General features: G+C 38.8%; 1 protein-coding gene across 2 annotated transcripts in view; it reads left to right on the forward strand.

Annotated features, from left to right (window-relative positions):
* Positions 1 to 21,871, forward strand: part of ZNF385B (zinc finger protein 385B) — a gene marked incomplete at both ends in the record, with an annotated part of 320,011 nt that overhangs the window by 267,639 nt on the left and 30,501 nt on the right. For both annotated transcript variants that reach the window (XM_080689946.1, XM_080689947.1), the window contains one exon: positions 10,741 to 10,903. In XM_080689946.1, coding sequence (XP_080546072.1) covers positions 10,741 to 10,903 — 163 coding nt within the window. The remainder of the gene's footprint in view (positions 1 to 10,740; positions 10,904 to 21,871) is intronic.

Genomic DNA, 21,871 nt, shown 5'->3' on the forward strand with positions numbered 1-21,871 from the left:
ATATATGTCTTTAAGAAGTGTATCACTCTCTGTCTTTTGAGGGTAAGTTACTCTCCCATCTTTTCTTTAGTCCCGGTAAATCTTTGTGGCTATAAAATTTTGCTACAAGAAAAGGCCTTAGTGGCTACTCATGACCTACCCAATTAAGTGTTCTATTTGTTAGTTGCCTTTTCAGTATTCCCTTTCCACTTTTCTCTACATATACCCATGTTTCACTTACACTTCCCTAAACGTAGACTGGTTTTCCAGACATCTTAGTCTTATCATGTAGTCTTCTCATCACTGGAAGTCTGTATCTCTTCCTTTGGAATCCTTTCCATCACTGAAAGCCCATCTAGAAGCCTTTTCTTTTACTGTATTTTCAAGCTGAGAAGCTAAAAAGGAAGTAGGGTCATGTTTTGTTGCCTGGTTTCCAGAAACATGCTTGAGATATAACAGATCTGTAAACACAGATCTGTGGATAATAACCAGGAAAATTTAAAATGCCCACTTTCATTCAGTTAAAACCTTCTCTTCTCCTTTTCCTGCATGCTCTTCCACTGTCCCACTGGATGCCTTCATCTCCAAGAGCAACCAGAATGGTCTTTCCACAAATAAAAGTCAAATGCAGCTATTTTATAATTAAAACACTGCTGAGACTCCTTGTCTACTCACTGTAAATTGGTGGTCATTTGAGGTTCCCTGTGTCTGAAATGCTCTTCTCCCAGATACCTAACTAGTTAATTCCTCATCTTATTCATGTGTCTGTGCAAATACTCTTCAAAAGGTCCCTCGATCCTTAGAATAACATGTTATGCCATTGTAGTCTACACCTTATTCTTATTTTTATAGCACTACATACATACAAACCTGCATACATACTGTTCACTTTTGTTATCCTACCCATGAAATTATAAATTTCTTGAAATAATATAAATGTCTTACTCATCTTTGAGTCTCTTAAAGAATCTATTATATGCCGGGCGTGGTGGCGCACATTTGGCTTAAGAGACTCTGTTTCCACATAAAAATGTTAAAAAATAGGTCTGGGAGTGTAGCCCCTGGGAGTGTATACCGGAGGTAGAAGGGCTTCCAGGAAAACCCAGTACCACCAAAAAAAAAAAAAAAAAAGAATCTATTATATGGCTATTATATGGCACCCATTCAATAAACAGTTGTTGAGTTGAGTTAAAATAACTAAAATTGACTATATCAGGTTTTAGATGAACATTTTTTATAACTATTACAGGTCAGTAGAACTTTTAGATGTCCCACAGAATCAGAACGTAGAAGAAGTCTACTTCCACTTATAGAACTTGCTGATTATATTAAAATATTTTTCATTTTACAGGTGAATCAAAGTTATAAGAACTTTTCATTTTGTTTCACCTCTGGTCTCTTGTATGTTGAGGAAGTTGATCAACTTAACATGACTGCAAAGGTCGAGTTTAATCTAATGAATTCCTACAGAGTCAGCATGATGCAATTTGGATAAATAACTACTGAAAATGTAGTTGTATTATTTTCTTTAGTTATATTTATGTATTTTGAAAGTACATTAATCTTGCATTTGTATGTTTCACTTTATTTTGAATTATAAAATGTAATCTAGGTTTTAATAATTAGTATGGGGCTTTGGAATATGAATATCATGAAAACTGATTTTGTGACACAGATTTTTGAATGAGAAATGATAAATAATACATTAAACATATATAAAATATTACTAAAGTAATTTCTTAACCAATTTTCTGAACGATGTATTTTCTAAGTTACTTACATACTGTTGTCTACATTAAGGCTAGTCATCAAATATAAGGAGACAGGATGCAAGTGATAATTTTAGATTTATTTTGTATTATTTATGTAAATTTCTTTAATATGGAAATGGAAGCAAGTGTAATACCTTCAGGACTGATTAAAAATTAACGTGGAAAGGCCTGGGAGCCTGATTTAAAAGGCCATCACAAGGCTTGAATTAGCTGGAGAGTCTCCACTTTAATATGTAAACTTGAATTATATTGCACTATTTACCACTGAGTAACAAAAACCACTCTATGAAGCGATCCATCTCCCTACTGAGAGATAATAACACTCAAACAGGTTAGCAACTTGGGATATAACTGTGAAATCACTACAACTTCTGAGATACCTTTCTTTACATTTCAAGATAACTAAGAATGAAAATTCTCAGGTTAATATAAAATGTGAAATTAATTTGAGGGAGGTGGATAACGTGTGTGTGTGTGTGTGTGTGTGTGTGTGTGTGTGTTACTGGGGATTGAACATAGGGACATTTTACTTCTGAGCTATACCCCAATCATTTATTTTTATTTCTTATTTTGAATCAGAATCTTACTAACTTGCTGAGGCTGGCCTCCAACCTGTGATCCTTCCGTCTCAGGCTCCTAAATACTAGGATTACACAGGTGTATACCAGTGTGCCGTGTGGATAACTTCCACTTTCAAATACTTTTTTTTTGTTTGTGTGGTGCTAGGGGCTGGAACCCAGGGGCTTTTCTACCTCCAGGCTACACTCCCAGACCTATTTTTTAAAATTTTATTTGGAAACAGGGTCTCACTAAGTTGCTGAGAGCCTCACTAAGTAGCTGAGGCTGGCTTTGAACCTGTGCCATCCTCCTGTCTCAGCCTCCCAAGCACTGGGATTACAGGCGTGTGCACCACGCCCGGCTGAAATACTTTTAAGAAAATCATAAACTAAATGTGTCAAGGAAATTAAGTAATTACCAACACATCCTTAATTTTATTTTTTTATTTTTTATTTTTTGGTGGTGGTACTGGGGGCAGAACCGAGAGGCTTTCTACTTCCAGGCTATACTCCCAGACCCATTTTATATTTTATTTGGAAACAGGGTCTCATTAAGTTGCTGAGAGCCTCACTAGGTATCTGAGGCTGGTTTGAACCTGCACAATCCTCCTGTCTCAGCCTCCCAAGCGTGGGGATTACAAGCGTGCGCCACCACCCCCGGCACACATCCTCAATTTAATAATCTACCTTCAAATGATTACAGTGAATTATATATAAAACAGACTAGTAAACCAGACATGGTGGCACACACTTGTAATCCCCGCACTTGGGAGGATGAGACAGGAGGATCGCGCAGGTTCAAACCAGCCTCAGCTACCTAGTGAGGCTCTCAGCAACTTAATGAGACCCTGTTTCCAAATAAAATATAAAATGGGTCTGGGAGTATAGCCTGGAAGTAGAAAGCCTCTGGGTTCCGCCCCTAGTACCACCACCAAAAAAAGAAAAACCAGGCTGGTAAAATGAGACAAAATTTTGTCTACTTGAAACCTCATAAGAAGCCATTTTGTTTATTTTAAAAGCACTTATAAAACCTTTTATTATCATGTTATGGATGATTATTAGCTCAAACCGCAGTGTCTTTCTAATTTATCATGCAAATTCAGTCATAGTTGTTTGGTCTATTATAGCTCCTCCATGTTTCAGTGTATAATGTATCCCACCGATGAATCATGTACCAGAACCAGGAGCATCAAGACTCTCAGCTGACTAATGGGTGCATTTGGAAAATTAATTTGAAGCCCATTAAAAATCTTAGCATTTTAAGAAGTGAATTAATTTGCCTACATTGAAAGCTTCTGATAATGTAAAGGAATATATATGTAGTGCTCATGTATTCAAATAGTGGTGTTTTAAAGCAGCTGTAACCCAAGAATTCTACTCGTCTTTTAATACTTGATAGAATTTAAATTGGGCCCAAAGAGAATTAACAGTTTAAAGTGCACATCTTTTCTTCCTAGAGAGCCACCACTTTTCTGTGTGTATATTCTACAGCCAGTAAATATGGAATGCTATATACAGGCCTGTCACAACCCAGGGGGTACCACACATGCTAAATAACATGTGGATGGTGCCCCCTGGAGTTGTGCAGTATGGCAACCCTGGATCAGCCATAGAAACCTGCATCACCCATAGGAACCTGTAGTGTTTCACTCGATAAAAATCAGAAATTAACTAAGAAATCAGAAATTAGCTTGCACGCTATGTCATTTTGAGCTGAAAAACTCATAATGGTTACAGTTTTTGTCGGGACTTTGTTTTTAACAGATCCCAATAGATGAGGGATGAATGAATGAAGTGAATGTCAAAGCCAGCAGTATGTCATTACTGATATTACAGGGCTTAAAACTGCATATATCAGTAAAAAGACTTACTGGCAATCTTTGGATGAAGTAAGCCTTTCTCTTGAGTGTATATTGTTTTCTATGTTGTGGCTTTGTCTCTAAGAGTGTTTAATCTCATCAATGCAACAAGTATATAAAAAAAGAATTTTAATAATAAAAGGGCTTATATTAAAGCAAAGATTCAGGTAATTATTTTGATACTACTCAGTTATCTTTAGTTTTCCCTTAATATATTTACCTATAGTGTTTTAACTATCATGCTTTCATCTCAACTAATCATTTAAGCTTTAAAAATAAATAACTTGGTTGTTTACATAAATGGTTATAATTTAATTGTGGAATAAAATCTGTAATGTAAAAGCAGCATCATATGGAAAAATCTTTTTATTCTAAATGCCTAATACTAGTACATTTCATTTTCAATCAAAAAGTCAATGTAATATGTTTTCCATTCTACAGGGGAACATCATTTTCGAGGCTGAGCACAATGTAGCAACTTTCCTCTGTTCTCTTTATGTGTTCTTGTTCTAGAGAAGCTGAAAAGCAGAAATGCTCAGGAACACTCTCTACCTTGCAGGACCCAGCGCCCTAGCATAAGCTGTTCCCCTTGCCCCAAATACCGGCCCAGCCCTCCATGCTGGCCACTTCAGAGCCTGCCTCGGATCAGGGCTCAGTTCTGGGCTCCTTTTCTTGATGCTTTTATAATCACCCAAAATCTGAAGAGACTTTTCCTGTCCTCTGACTCCCATAGTTTCTGGTTGCTCTGTAGCCTGTATCTACCCTCTGCTTGGGATTACAGCTCTATGTATCCAGGGCTTTATTTTCTCCCATCTACCACTCTTGAAAGGGGGGAAGGTCTTTATTTTTATTTTGTCACAACATCTAACACTTGACAGGTGCTAAATAATTCCTTGCAGAATAAATAATCAGGTTTCTCCCTTGCTAGTTTCGACTTTTCTCTGGCAGTTTATCAGGCATATGTTTTATTTGGCATTTTAGTAATGGGGTATTTTTGAAAACCTCTGTTATTTCTCCTATAACATTGCTTAACACATGACATCTAAGGTCTTAGAGAAAAAAGAAAAAGATGCCAGGAGTTTTCATGATATACTTCCATTAATTAAGGGAATAGTTTTAATTACTTTTTTAAATGCAAAATAAAAATGCTTCTGTTGGTGGGTAGATACTTGGGCACTTTCTTCAGAGACATCACTTTTCCCCAACTACTTGGAGAATTTATGTTTGTGCTCATTTTCCAATGCAGTGAACACATTTCAAAGCATGATTCAAGAGCCTAGCCATCTCTTTGAAGTACAAATTAGAAATAAAGTAAAAACCAGAAATGAGAGCTCAGTGAATTTTAGAAGTTCTCATTGGGAATACCTAAATACATTTTTAGGTCTAAAGCAATACCTTATCTCTTTCATTATCTTTTTTTATTTGGACTAGTGAAGGTTCTAAAAAATGTACGGGATTTGGGAAAGTGAAGGGCTTGAGTAACAAAGGTGATTAGTAGAAGGAAAAATTCTAGGGTGTCATTTCCTGTAAAAGCTGATCTTTTTCCAGTGGGTGGTCAGGTAGCTACTAACTGGAGTGGCCTTAGAGAGGGACCTAGTTACCCATGGATATTTTTTTTGTGTGTGTGTGTAATACTGGATATTGAATCTAAGGACATGTTGCCTCTGAGCTATACTCCTAGCTCTATTTTATTTTTTATTTTGAAACAAGTTCTTATTAAATTGTGAAGGGTCTCGCTAAGGTGCTAAGAGGCTGATCTCTAACCTGTAATCCTCCTGTCTCAGCCTCCCAAGTACTAGGATTATAATTTTGTGGCACTATACCAAGCTAGATACTCATGAATTCTTATGTGGAGATCAGCATGGTAGTTCTGACAACTTCCTTTTTTTTTTTGCACTGGTGATTGAACTCAGAGATATTTTGCCTCTGAGTTATAGCCTCATCTCTTTTGATTTTTTAATTTGAAACAAGGTCTCACTAAGTTACTGAGTATCTTACCACACCACCCTGGCAATTCTTTATAGAAACTTTTGTTCTTTCCCTTTTAGGGCGCTAGAAATTGAATCCAGGGCCTTGCACATGCAAATCACACATCCTTCCACTGAGCTACATCCCCAACCCTAATTCTGGCAGCTCTTGTCCAGAGGTTTATTATGGTTTTTTGTTCGTTCAGTTGGCTGGTTGGTTGATTTATTGTGGTGCTGGGAAGTGAAATCTGGGGCATTCTACATCCAAGATACACCTCCAGCCCTATTTATTTATTTATTTATTTATTTATTTATTTATTTTTGCAGGTCTGGGGATGGAACCTGGGGGCATTCGAACTCCGAGCTATAACCCCTGCCCTGTTTTTCTTTATTTTGAAACCGGGTCTCACTGCGTTGCGAAGGGCCTCACTCAGTAGCTGAGGCTGTCTACGAACCACGATCCTCTGGTCTCAGCCTCCCAATTGCTGAGATTACAAGCGTGTGCCACCACGCCCGGCTTTTTATTTTTTATTTTGAAACAGGATCTCAGTAAATTGCTAAGGATCTCACTAAGTTTTTGCCGCGAACCTGCAGTCCTCCTGTCTCGCCTCCCCTGTACTGGGATTACAGGTGTGTGCCACCACACCCGGCTATTTCTTTAGTTACTGCTATTGGGGACACAGCAGCACTTTAGAGGGTAAGCAGAAAACAAACCATTCACGCCAGACAACAGTGTGTCTGCACATTCCTTAATAGGTCCAAAGTAAGTCAGCGTGGCCAAGCTCTCAGAAATGACACAAGACTTACTGTTGACTGGGCCTGATTGTGTCGCCTGCTTCCTGGATTTTCTGGCTTTTGTCCTAGCTTTCACTCCTCAATTAAGGAGATTCCTGGATAATGAAGTCAGGTTAATCTTGTTGCCATTTAACAGTGTCTCAGTTTCAATTGAAGATTTGCCCAGGAGGCAGGAGCTGTTGACACGGCCTCAGACACAGCACTGAGGATAGCAAAGTGCCACCACCAAGAATATCACAGGATACCACAGGGGCCCTGGAGCGAGGCCAGGCATGAGTGAGCAAGTGAGTGGCGACTGCCGCTCGTCTTTATTCCCCTGTCTTCCCCTCTGCTCTACTAAATGCTGATCCGTGGAGCCAAGGACCCAGACCTCAAGGGGAAAGTGGTCAGAGCTCTGCAGGGCACTTTCCATCTCGGTGTCCAGTGAGGTATCACTTCGCTGGATCTTTACTCCAAGTGCTAATTGATGTTGTTAACTTTCTCCAGTGGTGCCAGAAAGAGTAATGAGGAAATCACACTCCGCTTATCTTGTACTCGGTGGTTTTATTTAGAGACTCGTATGTTTGTTTAGCCAAAGGGCACTAAAGTAGCTCTACAATGTTTAGTGTACTCGGAAAGGTCAGTTTTTATGTGTCCCAGTATCTTGTTAAGATTGTTAGAGACCTAAAAAGTGGGACTTTATTAGCAAAAGGATCAGATCTAACGTATTATGCTAGTGTATTTTTTCCTATTCACAGAAATTCCTGTGGTATGTAGGTATAATTTTTCGTTGAAGTATAATCTTTAGCTGAGTTTTTAAAGCAGTGTACTTTCTTTTATGTGCTATTTTTCGCTTCTAATAAAATTTAATATTTAACTTAGGGTGGGTATATATAAGTATATATATGTATGATGTGTCTATCTACCTAAGTGATATTTGATGCATTAACTCCTATATGCCCAGACCGACCTTCCGACCTTCCTTCCTTCCTTCCTCCTTCCTTCTTTTCTTTTTCCTTCTTCCTTAATTTTTCCTCTTTCCTTTTTTTTTCTCTCTTTCTTTCTTCCATTCTTTTTCTTTTATCTTTGGTCTATGTGTGTATGTGTGCTTCTGGGGATTAAACCCAGAACCCAGAGGCACTCTACTCCTGAGCTGGACCACAACTCTTTATCTATCTATATATCTATATCTCTCTCTATCTATTTATCTACTTATTTGTTGTTACTGGGCATTGAACCCAGAGGCATTCTACCTCAGCCCTTTTTATTTTTTATTTTGAAACAAGGCCTCACTAAGTTGCTGAGGCTGTCCTTGCATCTGTGCTTTTCTAGTCTCAGCCTCCCAAGTACTGGGATTACAGGCATGCTCCACCACACCCAGCTTTATTTATTTATTTTTTTAAACAGTATTGGCTAAGTTACCTCACACTGGCCTCACACCTGTGATACTCCAGTCTCAACCTCCCAAGTACTAGGATTACAGGAATGTGCTACCACACCTGGTTTGTATGCTCAGTTTCTAACTTGCAAAGTGCTAGTTGATAATGCTACCCGTCTCATAGACTATTCTGAGAATTAAATGAGCGCAGACAAGTAATGTGCTTAGTCCCTAAAACAATGCTCAATAATATTGGTCATTATTATTATTTTATTACTAGTCATTATTATTTTATTATTATTTCATTGTATTACTTTATCAGATTTTAAATTTTTATTTGGTTACTTTCTTAATTTATAACTCCCTAACTATATTAGCTAGACCTGACCACGCAGTGAGTTAACCATCTCACCTGTGTATTCGCTGTCCCATCTGAGTGGGACCTTGATGACAGATTCGTGTCATAGTTCATTATTCAGTATCTTTGGTTTTGCTGTGTTATTAAATGAGGGGCAGGAGACCGTTAGGAAAACTATGTACTCCATAGTAGTAGTGTATTCCAGGATAGATTTATTTCAGCATTATAACTAAAGATATCGCAGAGATTTTCCCAGTTTAAAATCTCTATTGCCCAAGGTCTGCAGTTTTATATTGACTGTGTAGAGTTCCTAACTTCCTGAATATCTCTCCAGAAAGACTTTTTTGGATCTTCATTTATGTCTTCTTGCTTTTACTTGATTTTCCTCAGAGCTATCTTTTTATTCTAAATTTTAATTAACTATGTACTAAATATCTATTACCTCCTCATTTAAAATTGATATCATCATGCATTTGCTTAAGAATTTCACCTCAAAGGTACCCTACTCCACATGGCCACACATCTCTTTTCCTAAGCTTCATGTTGAAATATCCTCCCCAGAGGCCTAGGAAACCCCTCTTGCCAGCTCTGGCCCTCAGCATCAGTTCTTTCTTTAGGTTTCATTCTCCCACCAGAAATATACTGTTCTCTACCAATTCCTGTGTATTCCTTTCTTCAAATCCCAAGTCAAAAGTTCCCAGTTTTAGGAAGTCTTCATTAACACCACTCCTCTCTGGCCCCTTTTATTTTTGTTTTTCATCTCTAGTAGCACACATGTTTTCCCTTAGCTCACCTTTGCACGTGGATGATGACTTAAATTTGTTACCTCATGTATGTATATGTGTATGTGCCAACCTTACTGGCCCCTATCATCTTCAAACATATACAGACAGATAGTTTAAAAAACAAAAAGGTAGGTGTGGTGGCCTTAATTTCAGGACTTGGAAGGTTGAGCAGGAGGATAGCCTCAACAAGTAGTGAGACTCTCATCAACCTAGCGAGACCGTTTCCAATAAATAAAATTGGGCTGAGCATGGAGGTAGCACGCCTGAGTTCAATTATTCCCAGTACCACAAAACACAAAAAAGAAAGTTAAAAAGTTATTATTACTTTAAAAATCCTCTAACAAAAACTCATGTTGTTTTATACGAGATTTGTCCCTCATTTATTTTGTTTTGTTTGATTTTTACCAAAATGCATGTTATTTATTTTGCAGTTGATTTAAGATGAAATTCAAGTGAATTTACTTAGATTCTTTTATTATGTTAAAGTGTACATTCATAGTAGGTACAGAAAAGATGAAAGCCTTACTTAGGTAGAGAGGGATTTCCAAATGTCAATAAATTTACTAAATGTTTTCTAGGCTTCTCGTCATTTGGTTGTGTTTTTGTCTTGCTCTCTCCCTTTGGATCTAGTGAAGTCACAGATCTGTGTATGCTTTGTTTATAAGTGAACTTGGTCCTGATTGCTGTGACTTCAAAGTCACACGTGAGATCAGAACCAGGATTGCCCCCATCTCCTTCATGGCATGTAGTACCTATTATTGAGCCTGGAATCATAAAAATGACCCATGAAACATGGGTAGATGTCTCTAGAATGTAGCGTCATTTCCACTTGATGTCATTGATTAATATGTCATCTGTCACATCTGCTGCTCTCGGGCCAAAGTTCAGAAGAAAACAGAGGCAAGGCATCACAGGTTTTCAACTGAAGGGACATGGATGTGGAAGGTCACACCCACACGCATGGGTAGGACCCCCAAAGCAGCTGCTGTCAGCCAAATGTTTGAAAAGTCACCCGAGTGGGAACGGTGGGAAGGCACTATGACAAAGCTCGCCTCCATTGCAGTCTTACTCTCACACATTGTAGTATCTAGTTTCTAGCAGACACAGGCCCTCTGTGTTATGAAGAAGGGTTCAATCCACTAATATCTCTTAGGTACTGGTCTCCCACTTCATTCAATGCCAAAACCCCGTCAAACACTAAGTTCTAAATGTCTGTGGTGCATACGACTGAATGTATTTCTTCCTGCATGATCATCCATCGTGGTGTTTGTAAGTAGCAAAAAAATGAGCCTGATTTGTTCTCCTTTGTAGAGCCAGGCCGAGGCCCACTACAAAGGAAGTAAACATGCCAAGAAGGTCAAAGCACTAGAGGCAACGAAAAATAAACCCAAAATGGCTTCTTCCAAGGACAGCGCAAAGGCTAATCCCAGCTGCTCCGTCACGCCAATCACAGGCAACAGCTCTGACAAATCAGGTCAACGACACTTCTTGTTCTTTCCTTTGTTTGTGTCCCTTCCCTCAACCCTATCCCACCCCAATCGTTGCATGCTACTCTCCATGACTTAATTCTGTAAAATTAATATGTTACTTTCACAGGAAGTATTATGTGTTTGCATAGAATCTAAACATTTGATATGTTGCCATTCTATGTTGTGAAATATATATATTTAAGTATATATATGTGTGTATAAGTTTATAAATAAGTATATATGCATGAAGATCTGTGGAGACTACTTGGTCACAACATATTTAGACAGAAACCCAGAAATGATTCTAAAATGTTGAGTTATTTCTTTCCTTTTATGTTTGGTATATACTAAAGCGTTTTTAAGTGAAGGAATTTTTAAACTTGTTTATAAAAGACATTATTTTATTCTCTTACTACAGTGAAAGTGTCAGAGGACAAAAGAGTGAAGTTTTCTGAGAGAGTCATATTGCTAAATGGATCTGAAAATGTATTAAATAATAAAAGATTTGGTTTCTTAATACCTTCATAGAGTTCCTCTCGGAGTAACAAATGAATTCAAAGATTTTTAAGGGAAATATTTTTATTGATTTATTTTTTTTTAGAGCTGACTAACAAATTTATTTTTGTGGCATTTATTTATTATTATTATTTTTGTAATCATACATCACTTTGGAATACAAGACTTGAGAGGATATACAAGCACATATCATCCAATAAGCCCTCATCCAATCCCCATCCCATTCCCTCCCCCTCCCTCGATCCCATGCTTAATTGGTGATTATCTTTGATATAATTGTTTACGCACCTCATGAGTTTTAAAGATATTCCATCCTCCCCCATCTCCTCCCCTCTGATTGGTCACCTTAATTGCTTCTCAATAGGGCCCTTTCTACTACGCGACCTCCTCCTGTTACCCCTTTCCTCCTAGTTCTTGCTAATTAGGGGAAGCATCTGGATTTTATTTTCTGTGCTATTTATTTGTGCATGCCGCATTTCAAGTTCTGATACCACTTTTGATGGCCCCCCAGTAGTGGCCTGGCCACCTGGAGGACTCTGATCCCGACCTTGCTGGCTCCAGCACGAGCCTTAACTCATGGGAGGCCCCAATCCTGGCCTCGCTGGCCCCCGCACCAAACTAACCCCTCGGCTGGCTCCTCTCCCGGCCTCAGAGGCCCCAGCACCAGCCTAGCCTCACGACAGGCTCCGATCCTGGCCTCGCTGACCCTGGCACTGGCCTAACCCCTTGGCAGGCTGCTATCAGAGCCTGCCGTGAGGCAAGACCAGTGCTGGGACATACAAGGCTGGGACTGGACACTGCCGAGGGGTAAGGCTGGTGCTGGGGCCAGCGAGGCCAGGATCGGAAACTGCTGTGAGGCAAGGACGGAGCTGGGACTTGCGAGAAGGGAACTATTTTTAAAGCTTTGTATTGATTAGCAGAACTTTGCATAAAATTGGAAGTGAGTTTTTAATGGAAGTGTCTCTTAAGAAGAATTTCTTTCTTTAATAGAGAATCTGCAATATTTCTGAGTAGGTTCACTCAGTGATAAGAGAAAAAGTTCTTTTTTTGTTTTTTGTTTTTGTTTTTAGTAGAGATTTGGTAAAATTGGATATTTGGTAGGCTTTCCTACTCTCATATCTGCCCCTTAGGGTCCAGGATGGAGATCTTGTTTCTGTAGCTGAGGAAGTGTCTGTTAAAGAAGACTAAGTGGACCTGTTCTTTTCCCTGATACTTGACTCTGTCTTTAGGGACCTCTCTGTTGTGGGAAACACTCTCACACTTCTGATTTTCTTCTGCTCCCCAAATCCTCACAGCATTTGAGCAGGAGATGTAAGAATGCTTCCCCAAAGCTGCTTAGGGCCTTTGGAGACCCACTGCCATAAAGGGAAGTTCAGATAACCTATTCAAAAAGACTCTATAGGAAAAGACCATTATCAGGTCCCATAGATGCTAGTTCTAAAAGTTCTGCAACCTAGACAGAATGAGATGCCAAATTTGGTAAGAAAAGACTTTTTGTTCTTTATGTGGCAGAATCACTAAATATAATGACCAGATAATAAACACTGAATTATTATACTGTACTTCATTTTATATAGATGTATACACATATGGTATATTTGTATATATGTATGTACGTATGTATATACACATATATACATACATATGTAAAGGTCATTTTCTTTATTTCTTCATATATAAGAATATATATATATATATCTCCCAGTTAATCTCAACCCATATCTATCAGATACTAATATCAAATATTATCTCCACTTTAGCAAGAATGTAAACCACATTAAGGTAAGCACTGTGGCAGTGCTCTGTAGGAGCTTACCCAGTGTTTGGAAAGGCAGGACCCCTCATCTCCTAACTTTCTGCCTGGTTTCATTTCACTTTGTACAGAATGATATGTTGCTACTATGAAACTGCACTCTGCCAAACGTTTCAATGCTCTCTACCTCCAGCTAGACTTACGAGTGAAAGGATAGAATGATGGAGGGCAGCACCACCCCATCCCTCCAGCCTGCTGTGGGGCCTGTGCTCACAGCACAGCCCGCGGGCCTATAAACACTCCAGTGCTGCTCCCGGTGTGCTCAGGGCTTCTCCCAGGCTTTTATTTGGGAATTGGGCTTGCTCCAAGGATAGTAGTAAAAGTACTAAACAGAAAAAGAAGTAGGAAAAGAAAGCCAACGAGTAGCAGATAGAATGAAGGAAACAGCAATATGGAAGTGAACAGTCCAAGTGACAGGCCTGGGTTATCATCACGACACCCCTCACGCCTACAGCATGTCCAGTGAGTAGATACCAAAACACAGTTTAACAACTCAGGGCTCTCTTACCAACCCTCTATGCTAGCAGATGTTCAGCAAAACAAAGAGACGTCGTAAACAACCGTGTTTGTCTAGTGAGCAATGGGAGCACACTAGGGTCAAGGACAACAGTGGGATTAGCAAGGAAAGAGGACTAAGAATTGGGGAGGATGGGATCAGAAGAGATGAAAACAGAAGTCAGCTGCAGCCTGCCTCCAGGAGCTCTGTGGTGGGCTCCATCCTGCATTCTCTGCTTCTCTGTTCCCTCTATAACCCCAGTACTTGGAAGGCTGATTCAGGAGGATCACGGTCAAGGCCAGCCTCAGCAACTTAGTGAGACCCTGTTTCAGAGTTTAAAATAAAATGGGATGAGGATGTAGCTCAGAAGTAGAAAGCTCCTGGGTTCAATTCTCAGTACCACCAAAAAGAAAAAGAAAGATGACTCTATTTAAAAATAGAGTGGGTTGTATTTGCTAAATAGACACATGTTCTTTTGTCATCTTCGACCAAATGTAGCTTCTAAACAAGAACTCCCACATGTATTTCATAGAATTTTCAAGTTGGAAAATTAGAAGATTTTTGCCCAGATGGGAAATCTGGTCTAAAGGATGTACTGCATAATATATTGTTACTACCTATTTATAAATCCTTTAAAAGCTTCTACAGCTTTCCCAGAGTTACAGGTTTTTGTTGGTAGTTTGTTTTCTATTCACTTAATTTTTTTTTTTTTTTGGCCTGAGACAGGAAGGTAGGAAGGTCACAAATTTGAGGCCAGCCAGAGTAATTCAGTAAGAACCTGTTTCAAAACAAAAAAAAATTTAAAAGTCCTGAGGAGGTATCTCAGTAAAAGAGAACCATAGCAATCCCCAGTAGTTAAAAAAAAAAAAAGAAAGTTTTAGAAAAAAACAGAAGACACAAAAGGCAGTTTTAACAAATGGCATAGGTGGAGGGTAGGGAAAAGGCGGTGGGAGGAATCATGATGACTGATATATTTAATTAACTGGAACATTTTTCACAACATTGCTTCTAAGGAGTCAGCCAATAATCAGAGTACCAGTCACAGTGAAACTTCACAGTTGATTGGCAAATATCATGAGACTGAAATTCCCTAGCATTGGTCTTTTTCTTCTGAATGAAATGAAATGCTCCTGTCAAGTGGACTTAAGCAGCATCTGTGTGATTCTTGGATTTTTTAATAAATAGTGGACATGTGACTCTATGTCTGAGCTGCCAGATTTCCAATAGCCAGGCATTCACAACATCCACAGGATTGACTAATGTAACATCCAAGCTCCTGTTTTAGCATTAACAACTTAGCAACAGAGTACTGTTCAATGAAAGCAATTTTTGAGGGAGAATAAAGAACCATGACTTAAAGGAGGAAGCTCCCAGGAGAGCAGCATCCTTGGGATTCAGTGAGCACCATCCAAGTTGAGGGTTGATTTGAGAGTATCTGATGAGGACCATGGGGCCCCAGATGACCCCTCTGTGCTCCCCAAGAACGTACATTGTCTATTCCAAGAGGAGATCTAACAATCTTGCAAGAGCTAAGAAAGCCTTGTTACTGCTGTTTTGATACTTGGGACAATCATTTCTCTCTTTTATGTTACATTTGGAGATATAACTTGGCTCATGTTGTATGTGGATCTGTGCACTACAAAGAGATTTGTTATAATGGAGCTAACATATACAGAAATTTCAGGGTAGCATGACAAGCTTACTGATTTTTTTTCTCCCTCTCAGGTTAGCAAACAAAATGAATTTGAACTTCAGTAGAAGAAATATCACTTATTATAAGAAGTTCTAACTACATAAATATTAAATATGTTTTATTTAAAACAGTGGAGGAGGAATAGCTGTCTCATTCACTTTTTAAAAGTTGAGGTAGAATTAAATGCAAAAATATAAAGAAATGGCTTTAAGGTCTCCTAGGATCTGCCTCAACTTTTAATGATGCATCAGTGGGAGTCTGAAACATAGTGAGAGGGAGGAGAAATGTGCTTTGGGAGAAATGGGGTCAAAACACAGCAAGCATTAGGCAGCTTCAAGAAGATGGCTAGAACATGAACATATTGGCTAAACGTGCTACCCAAATTTCTCCCTGGAGTTCAAGTGTCCTAATGCCATATGATATTACACATCTCTGCAATAATATGCCCCATACATCAAACTGAAGGCTCTTCTGTGACTGCTTTCAACAAATTATATCAGGTTCAAAAAATACAGAGCTTTTGGAAACCTTATTTCTTGAAAATAATAAAGTGTCAGGATAGTTAGCCTAATGATAAAATATTGTGATAGTCAATCTAATAGTCCGTATGTTTAGGCTTTAGTACTGGGGTTTTAAAAAAAGTAATTAGATATCACTATGAAAAATACATTTAGTTTAGAGTACGTAAAGCTATTTTAAACTAAAGAGCCTTGAATCAGTTTCTATCTAAACAGAGGAAAATGCAGAGACATAGATATGTTTATAAATGCAAGTAAGAGCAAAGAGGGTAGAAACCAGCACATTGTCTTTGAAATACAAAAGGAATACCTTAAATTTATTCAATTTACAAGATCTAGGTGCATGTATGTTTTCACATGACCCTCTCAACAATCCTGTGGTAGGTAAGGCTTAAATTAATATTCATTTTTTAGTTATTTATGCAAAAAAGCCCAATCTCCATTTATTCATTCAACATACAGTTATTATCTATACTATTATATGGTATATGTGTACATTTTGCCAGACATTGGGGTACAACTATGAACAGAAACACATTATTTTCTTACCTTCAAAGGGATTTTTTAAATGTACTAGGGTTTTTTTTTTTTTTGCCATGTTGGATATTAGAGATACAAAGATAAATAACATAGTCACCAGGCATCCCTTTCAAGATGCCCCCAGAAACATGCTAACAGCGAAGAGCCTGGGTCTTGGTAAGGAATCTTGTGCGAATCTCAGCAGAGTCAGGAATGAGCAGGCGCTCCTGGCTTCCCATACCTTGCTTATTCCATTATTCTCATTATTTCTAAGTCTAAACTTCTCTAACTTGGAAGAAAAAACACAAGTATCCCCATGAGAAAGTCAGATACCATTAACCAACTTGTTTTGTTTTGTTTTTCAGAATCAGTGAGTAGGGCCATATATTACTTTTAAATTACCTGCTGACTGTTGATACTTTCGGTAGGTGCTTGGCAGTGAAGGGATCACTAAGGCTTTGTTTGATTGGTAATCTATAAGTTCTATGCAGTATATTTTCTGTAGTGTTTAACTATAATTTAAAAAAAAAAGCTTTGTTTGGAAAGTAGAAATTTTTTCAAGGGGAAATTGGAATAAAAAACACTCATTTCAGGTAATAGAAAATGTTCTCAAAGCTCCGGCTTGGCAATTGTAGATTTTACAAGTCTAGAGATAAACATCCTTACTGAAATGGAGGTTATGCCAAGAAGGAGTGTCGTCAATATGGCATAAGCCTTGCCTGGCCTCCAGAAGGGTACCGTGGGCTGTCATGAGCTCTGTCTACATTTTCAGAAGCATTTGAATTATTCCATCTAAACGATTTTCACAGAGGGCAAGGAGATTGTTTTGTTAGCTCTTCCTATGCCCTGTAGAGATTGTAAGACGGCACTGAAAGGGCATGCAAAGGGGAAGGGAGAGGGAACCTTTCAGAATGGCTCAATTTAGTTTTTACCATGCTATGCTTTTGCATGGTGGACCCAAAGCAGTTATCAACTAGCAAATCAGTGGAAGTTGCCCCAAAAGGCTGCATTTGAGCTTTTTATGGTCACCCTGTTGCCTTATGAAAGCGCATCTTCAATTTTGTCAAAGTGTTTCTGCCAAAGATAGAAACGGGGACTCTTGCCTCATCGCTTCTGAGTTCCCCTGTGTGTTTCATGGTTTTCACATGTTGTTATAAATGGGGCCACATTTTCCAACTGGCAGCTACCCTTTTCCCACTGACTGCCGCAGGACTCCATCAATTAGCCAGCAAGGTCTTCTTAATTGCCTCTTCTCTCCTTTCTGTCGCTAGCAACAGGACCTTGTGCTGTTGAGTAGAAGGAAATGATAGTTTTCTGCTTTGACAGCATCTGTCATTTATAGACTAGTGCTATCATAAATTTGGCATACATCTACCCAAATCCAGGAGGCTAAGATTTAGTATCCCTCATAAAATAATAGATTAACCATATTTATGACAAACATCTTAAGTCTAAAGTTCTCGGGTACAATCATGTAGAACATAAATGAGTCCCATCTGTCTAAAGAGAACACACCATTATACTAAAGCTCATCTTTTCATGAAATGAAATATATCACCAAGACTTTCAAAGTCAATTTTAAAAACGAAGCTGCGTCCATCCTTGCCCAGGCACCTTGAATGTGACAACAGCATCCAGCCAGGCGAGGCTGAAGAGTCTGTGATCATTAACTGTCATCCTCTGGGAACTAACTTCTGAAACTTTCAGGCATTTTATATTACTTTGAGAGAACTAATACAGAGCATTTATTGTTAGTTTTTCTGCTTTGGAAAGCTATTTCCTAGTGTTGCTCTAAAAAAAGTGATCTGAAAGTTGAGACTGATTTATGATTTACTGAGGGTCTGTTAACTTGTGATTTACTGGAGAAAATTTATAAACCACTCCAAAAAGTAAAACCCTGGGTTTTCCCTTATTAAGTCTACCGGTCTTAAAAACTTTCTCATCTGCAGACATATTTGTTTTGATAGCTATTTTTCTATTTTGATTATATTTCTTTACAACGTTCTACATTAAAAAGATACTGGAATATAAAGGGACTTTGTACATTGAACAATTTTATAAATGTATAAGTCCCCTTGAGATTTCAGTAAAGGTTATTACTTATATTTAATGACATTTCATATTTGCTTCAGGAAATATTCTCTTATAATTGCATATTTTCCTGACAGGTGGATGATCAAATAAAGCTATTCAGTAAGTAATTGTAGATTCTGTGTGTGTGGGCTCATGTGCTAGGCATTTTTCAAGATTTTTTTTTAATGGTACTAGGGATTGAACCTAGGGGCATTCTGTCTCCAAGCTATACCTCCAGTCCTATTTTATTTTTAATTTTGAAACAGGGTCTCACTAAGTTACAGGGAGCTCACTAAATTGCTGAGGCTGGCTGGCTGCAAACCTGCAATCCTCCTGTCTCGGCCTCCCAAGTACTGGGATTACAAGTGTATGCCCCAAGCCGAGCTCATTTTTCAAGAATCTGAGTCATCTCAGTGATGCTTGCAGTAATGCCATACAAAGTTCAACTTGATAGTATCAAGCTTACAGTGTTTTGCCTGTAAACTTTTTTTTTTTTTTTTTTTTTTTTTTTGCAGTATTGGGGATGGAACCCAGGGGCATTCTACCTCCAAGCTACATACCCAGCCCTATTTTTTTTATTCTTTATTTTGAAACAGGGTCTCACTGAGTTGCAAAGGGCCTCACTAAGTATCTGAGGCTGTCCACAAACCACCATTCTCCTGTCTTAGCCTCCCAAATAAAGACAGGATTTCCTGGAAACATTACTAAGGTATATTGCTCTTCCTTGCCTCTTTTTGCTGAGTCCGGCCCACTGTTATGAATACTGGGTGGAAAATTATTTGAAAATTATTTCAACAGCTATTCCTCTATTTTGATTATATTTCTTTACAACTTACTGCATTAAAAAGATACTGGAATATAAAGGAACTTTGTATGTACATTGAACAGTTTTGTAAATGTATAAGCGTAAGTGCCCTTGAAATTCAGTAAAGGTTATTAATTATATTTAATTACATTCCATATTTTTTTGTGGGCCTGGGGATGGAACCCTGGGGCATTCAACCTCCGAGCTACACCACCCTGCCCTATTTTTTATTCTTTATTTTGAAACAGGGTCTCACTAAGTTGCATAGGGCCTCATTAGCTGAAGCTGTCCATGAACCACGATTCTCCGGTTTCAGCCTCCTGAATGCTGGGATTACAAGCGTGAGCCACCACACCACGCTGACATTTCATATTTGCTTCAGGAAATATTGCAATGGGTTAATGCTCTCATTTCTATAGACCAGAACTGTCCAATAAAAGATTCTGTCATAATGAAAATGATTTCTAATCGGTGTTGTGTAACCTGAATGTGACTAGACATATGGGGCTTTGGGGCCCTAAAATGTGGCTCATGCCAGGTGTGGTAGTGTATCCCTATAATCCTAGTACTTGGAAGGCTGAGACAGGAGGGTCAAAAGTTAAAGACCAGCTTCAGAAATTTAGCAAGACCCTGTTTCAATTTTTTAAAAAGAGGGCACTGAGTGTGTAGCTTAGAAGTAGAGTGCTACTGAGTTCAATCCCCAGCTCCCCCCACCAAACGTGGTTAATGCTGCTGAAAAACTAAGTATCATTTTATTTAATTTCAGTTGTTTTAATTTGAAGTAGACACGTGTGGTTAGTGAGAACTCTACGGGCAGCACCCCTCCAGATTATTCTCTCTTTTGACCAGCTGTGACTTCAGGGAAATTGTTAAATTCTCCGAGTTTCCTTTTTCATCTAGAAAGTGGAAATCATGTAGTGTTGTATGAATCAGATTAAATCATTGTGAAATAGCTTTGCAAAGTGTAAATTATGATAAAAAATGCCTGTAGCTGTTGTTCTTACAGATTTATATTAATTGCCATTATTTGGGGCCCTTCTGTAGCATCTTATTTGAGGTATCCCTTCTTGCTTCTCTCAGTGAGTGATGACATCTGCCCCTTGTAGTTGTCAGCTATCAGCATCTTCCACTGTGCTGAAAATAATAGGCTCTTCTCTAGAAAACCAGTTTCATGCATGTTAGACTTAATGCAAAAAATAATTTTAACAGCATATAATGGTTAGTTGTTGGTGTCAATTTGGTTAGATTTAAGGATTACTTAGAAAACTAAAGCATTGCAGCTGCATGGTCTGAGAAAGTGTTTCCAGAGGAGATTATAGACTGGGGCCCAAAGAGAACCAAAAGTGAAAGAAAAGGGTTTTCTCACTCTCCTTACTGAGGCTGGGACGCTCTCCTCCTGCCCTGGGACGTCAGAGTTCCAGGCCTTTTGCCTTGGGACTCCAGGACCCGCACCTGCGACTCTGCCAGGTTCTCAAGCCTTTGGCCTCAGACCGAGAATTACAATGACTTCCCTGCCATTTTCAGTCTTGGACTGAGCCAAGTTACTGAGGTGTCAAAGCAAGGAAGTGGCTTACAGATGGAATTTATAAGAAGAATGAAAACTGAGTGGAAGATTTTTTAAAAATTGCATGCATCCTGGTCATGTAGAGTGAGAAAGGAGTGGTAATGTGTATCTGGGAGAGAAAACAAAGTGTTGGACCAAGAACCATTTGCCCAAGAGATTCAGGGCTACAAGAGGGTCAGGTGCTTCTTATCAAGACAGGAAAAGTGCATTTCAGAGATCTTAGAGCTGCCCATCCTATTGCAGACCCGGAGCCAGGAGAGCAGAAGGATTTCAGTGGACAGGCCAAGGTTTCCTCCAGAAGTGTGTCCCAGAGGTAGCAAAGAGTATTCTAATTTGGGCATGGTGGCCCATGCCTATAATCCCAGTGCTTGGGAGGTAGGGGATCCCATGTTTGAGGACAGCCTCGACAACTTAACAAGACTCTCAGCATCCTAACAAGACCCTGCCTCAAAAGAAAAGATTTTAAAAGGGATGAGCCAGGTGTGGTGATAGCAAGCCTGTAATCTCAGTACTTGGGAATTTGAGACAGGAGGATTGGGGGTTCAAAGAAAGCCCCAACAAGTAGTGAGATATTCATCAACTTAGAGAGACCTTGTTTCAAAATAAATATAGAATAGGGCTGAGGGTGGTGCTCGGAGGTAGAATGACCCTGAGTTCAATCTCCAGTACAATAAATAAATAAATAAATAAATAATATTAAAAAGGTCTGGAGTATAGCTCAGAGGTAGAATACCCCAGGGTTTAATCTCTAATAACACAAAAAAGGTTGGGGAAAAGGGGGGGGGTGGAAGGAGGAAAGAGTATTCTGAAGTTTTAGACTCTAATGACTTTTCTGTTTTGGACTTATTTGGGGCTTGTTACTCCTTTCTTCTTGCTTCCTTCTCCCTTTTGGAGTGGAAATGCCTATCCTATACCTGGCCTACTTTTGTATTTTGGAAGGAGATCATTTATTTTGATTTCACAGGTTCACAGTTGG

Source organism: Muscardinus avellanarius (genome assembly GCF_963383645.1).
Source record: "Muscardinus avellanarius genome assembly, chromosome: 2".
Classification (NCBI taxonomy): Eukaryota; Metazoa; Chordata; class Mammalia; order Rodentia; family Gliridae; genus Muscardinus; species Muscardinus avellanarius.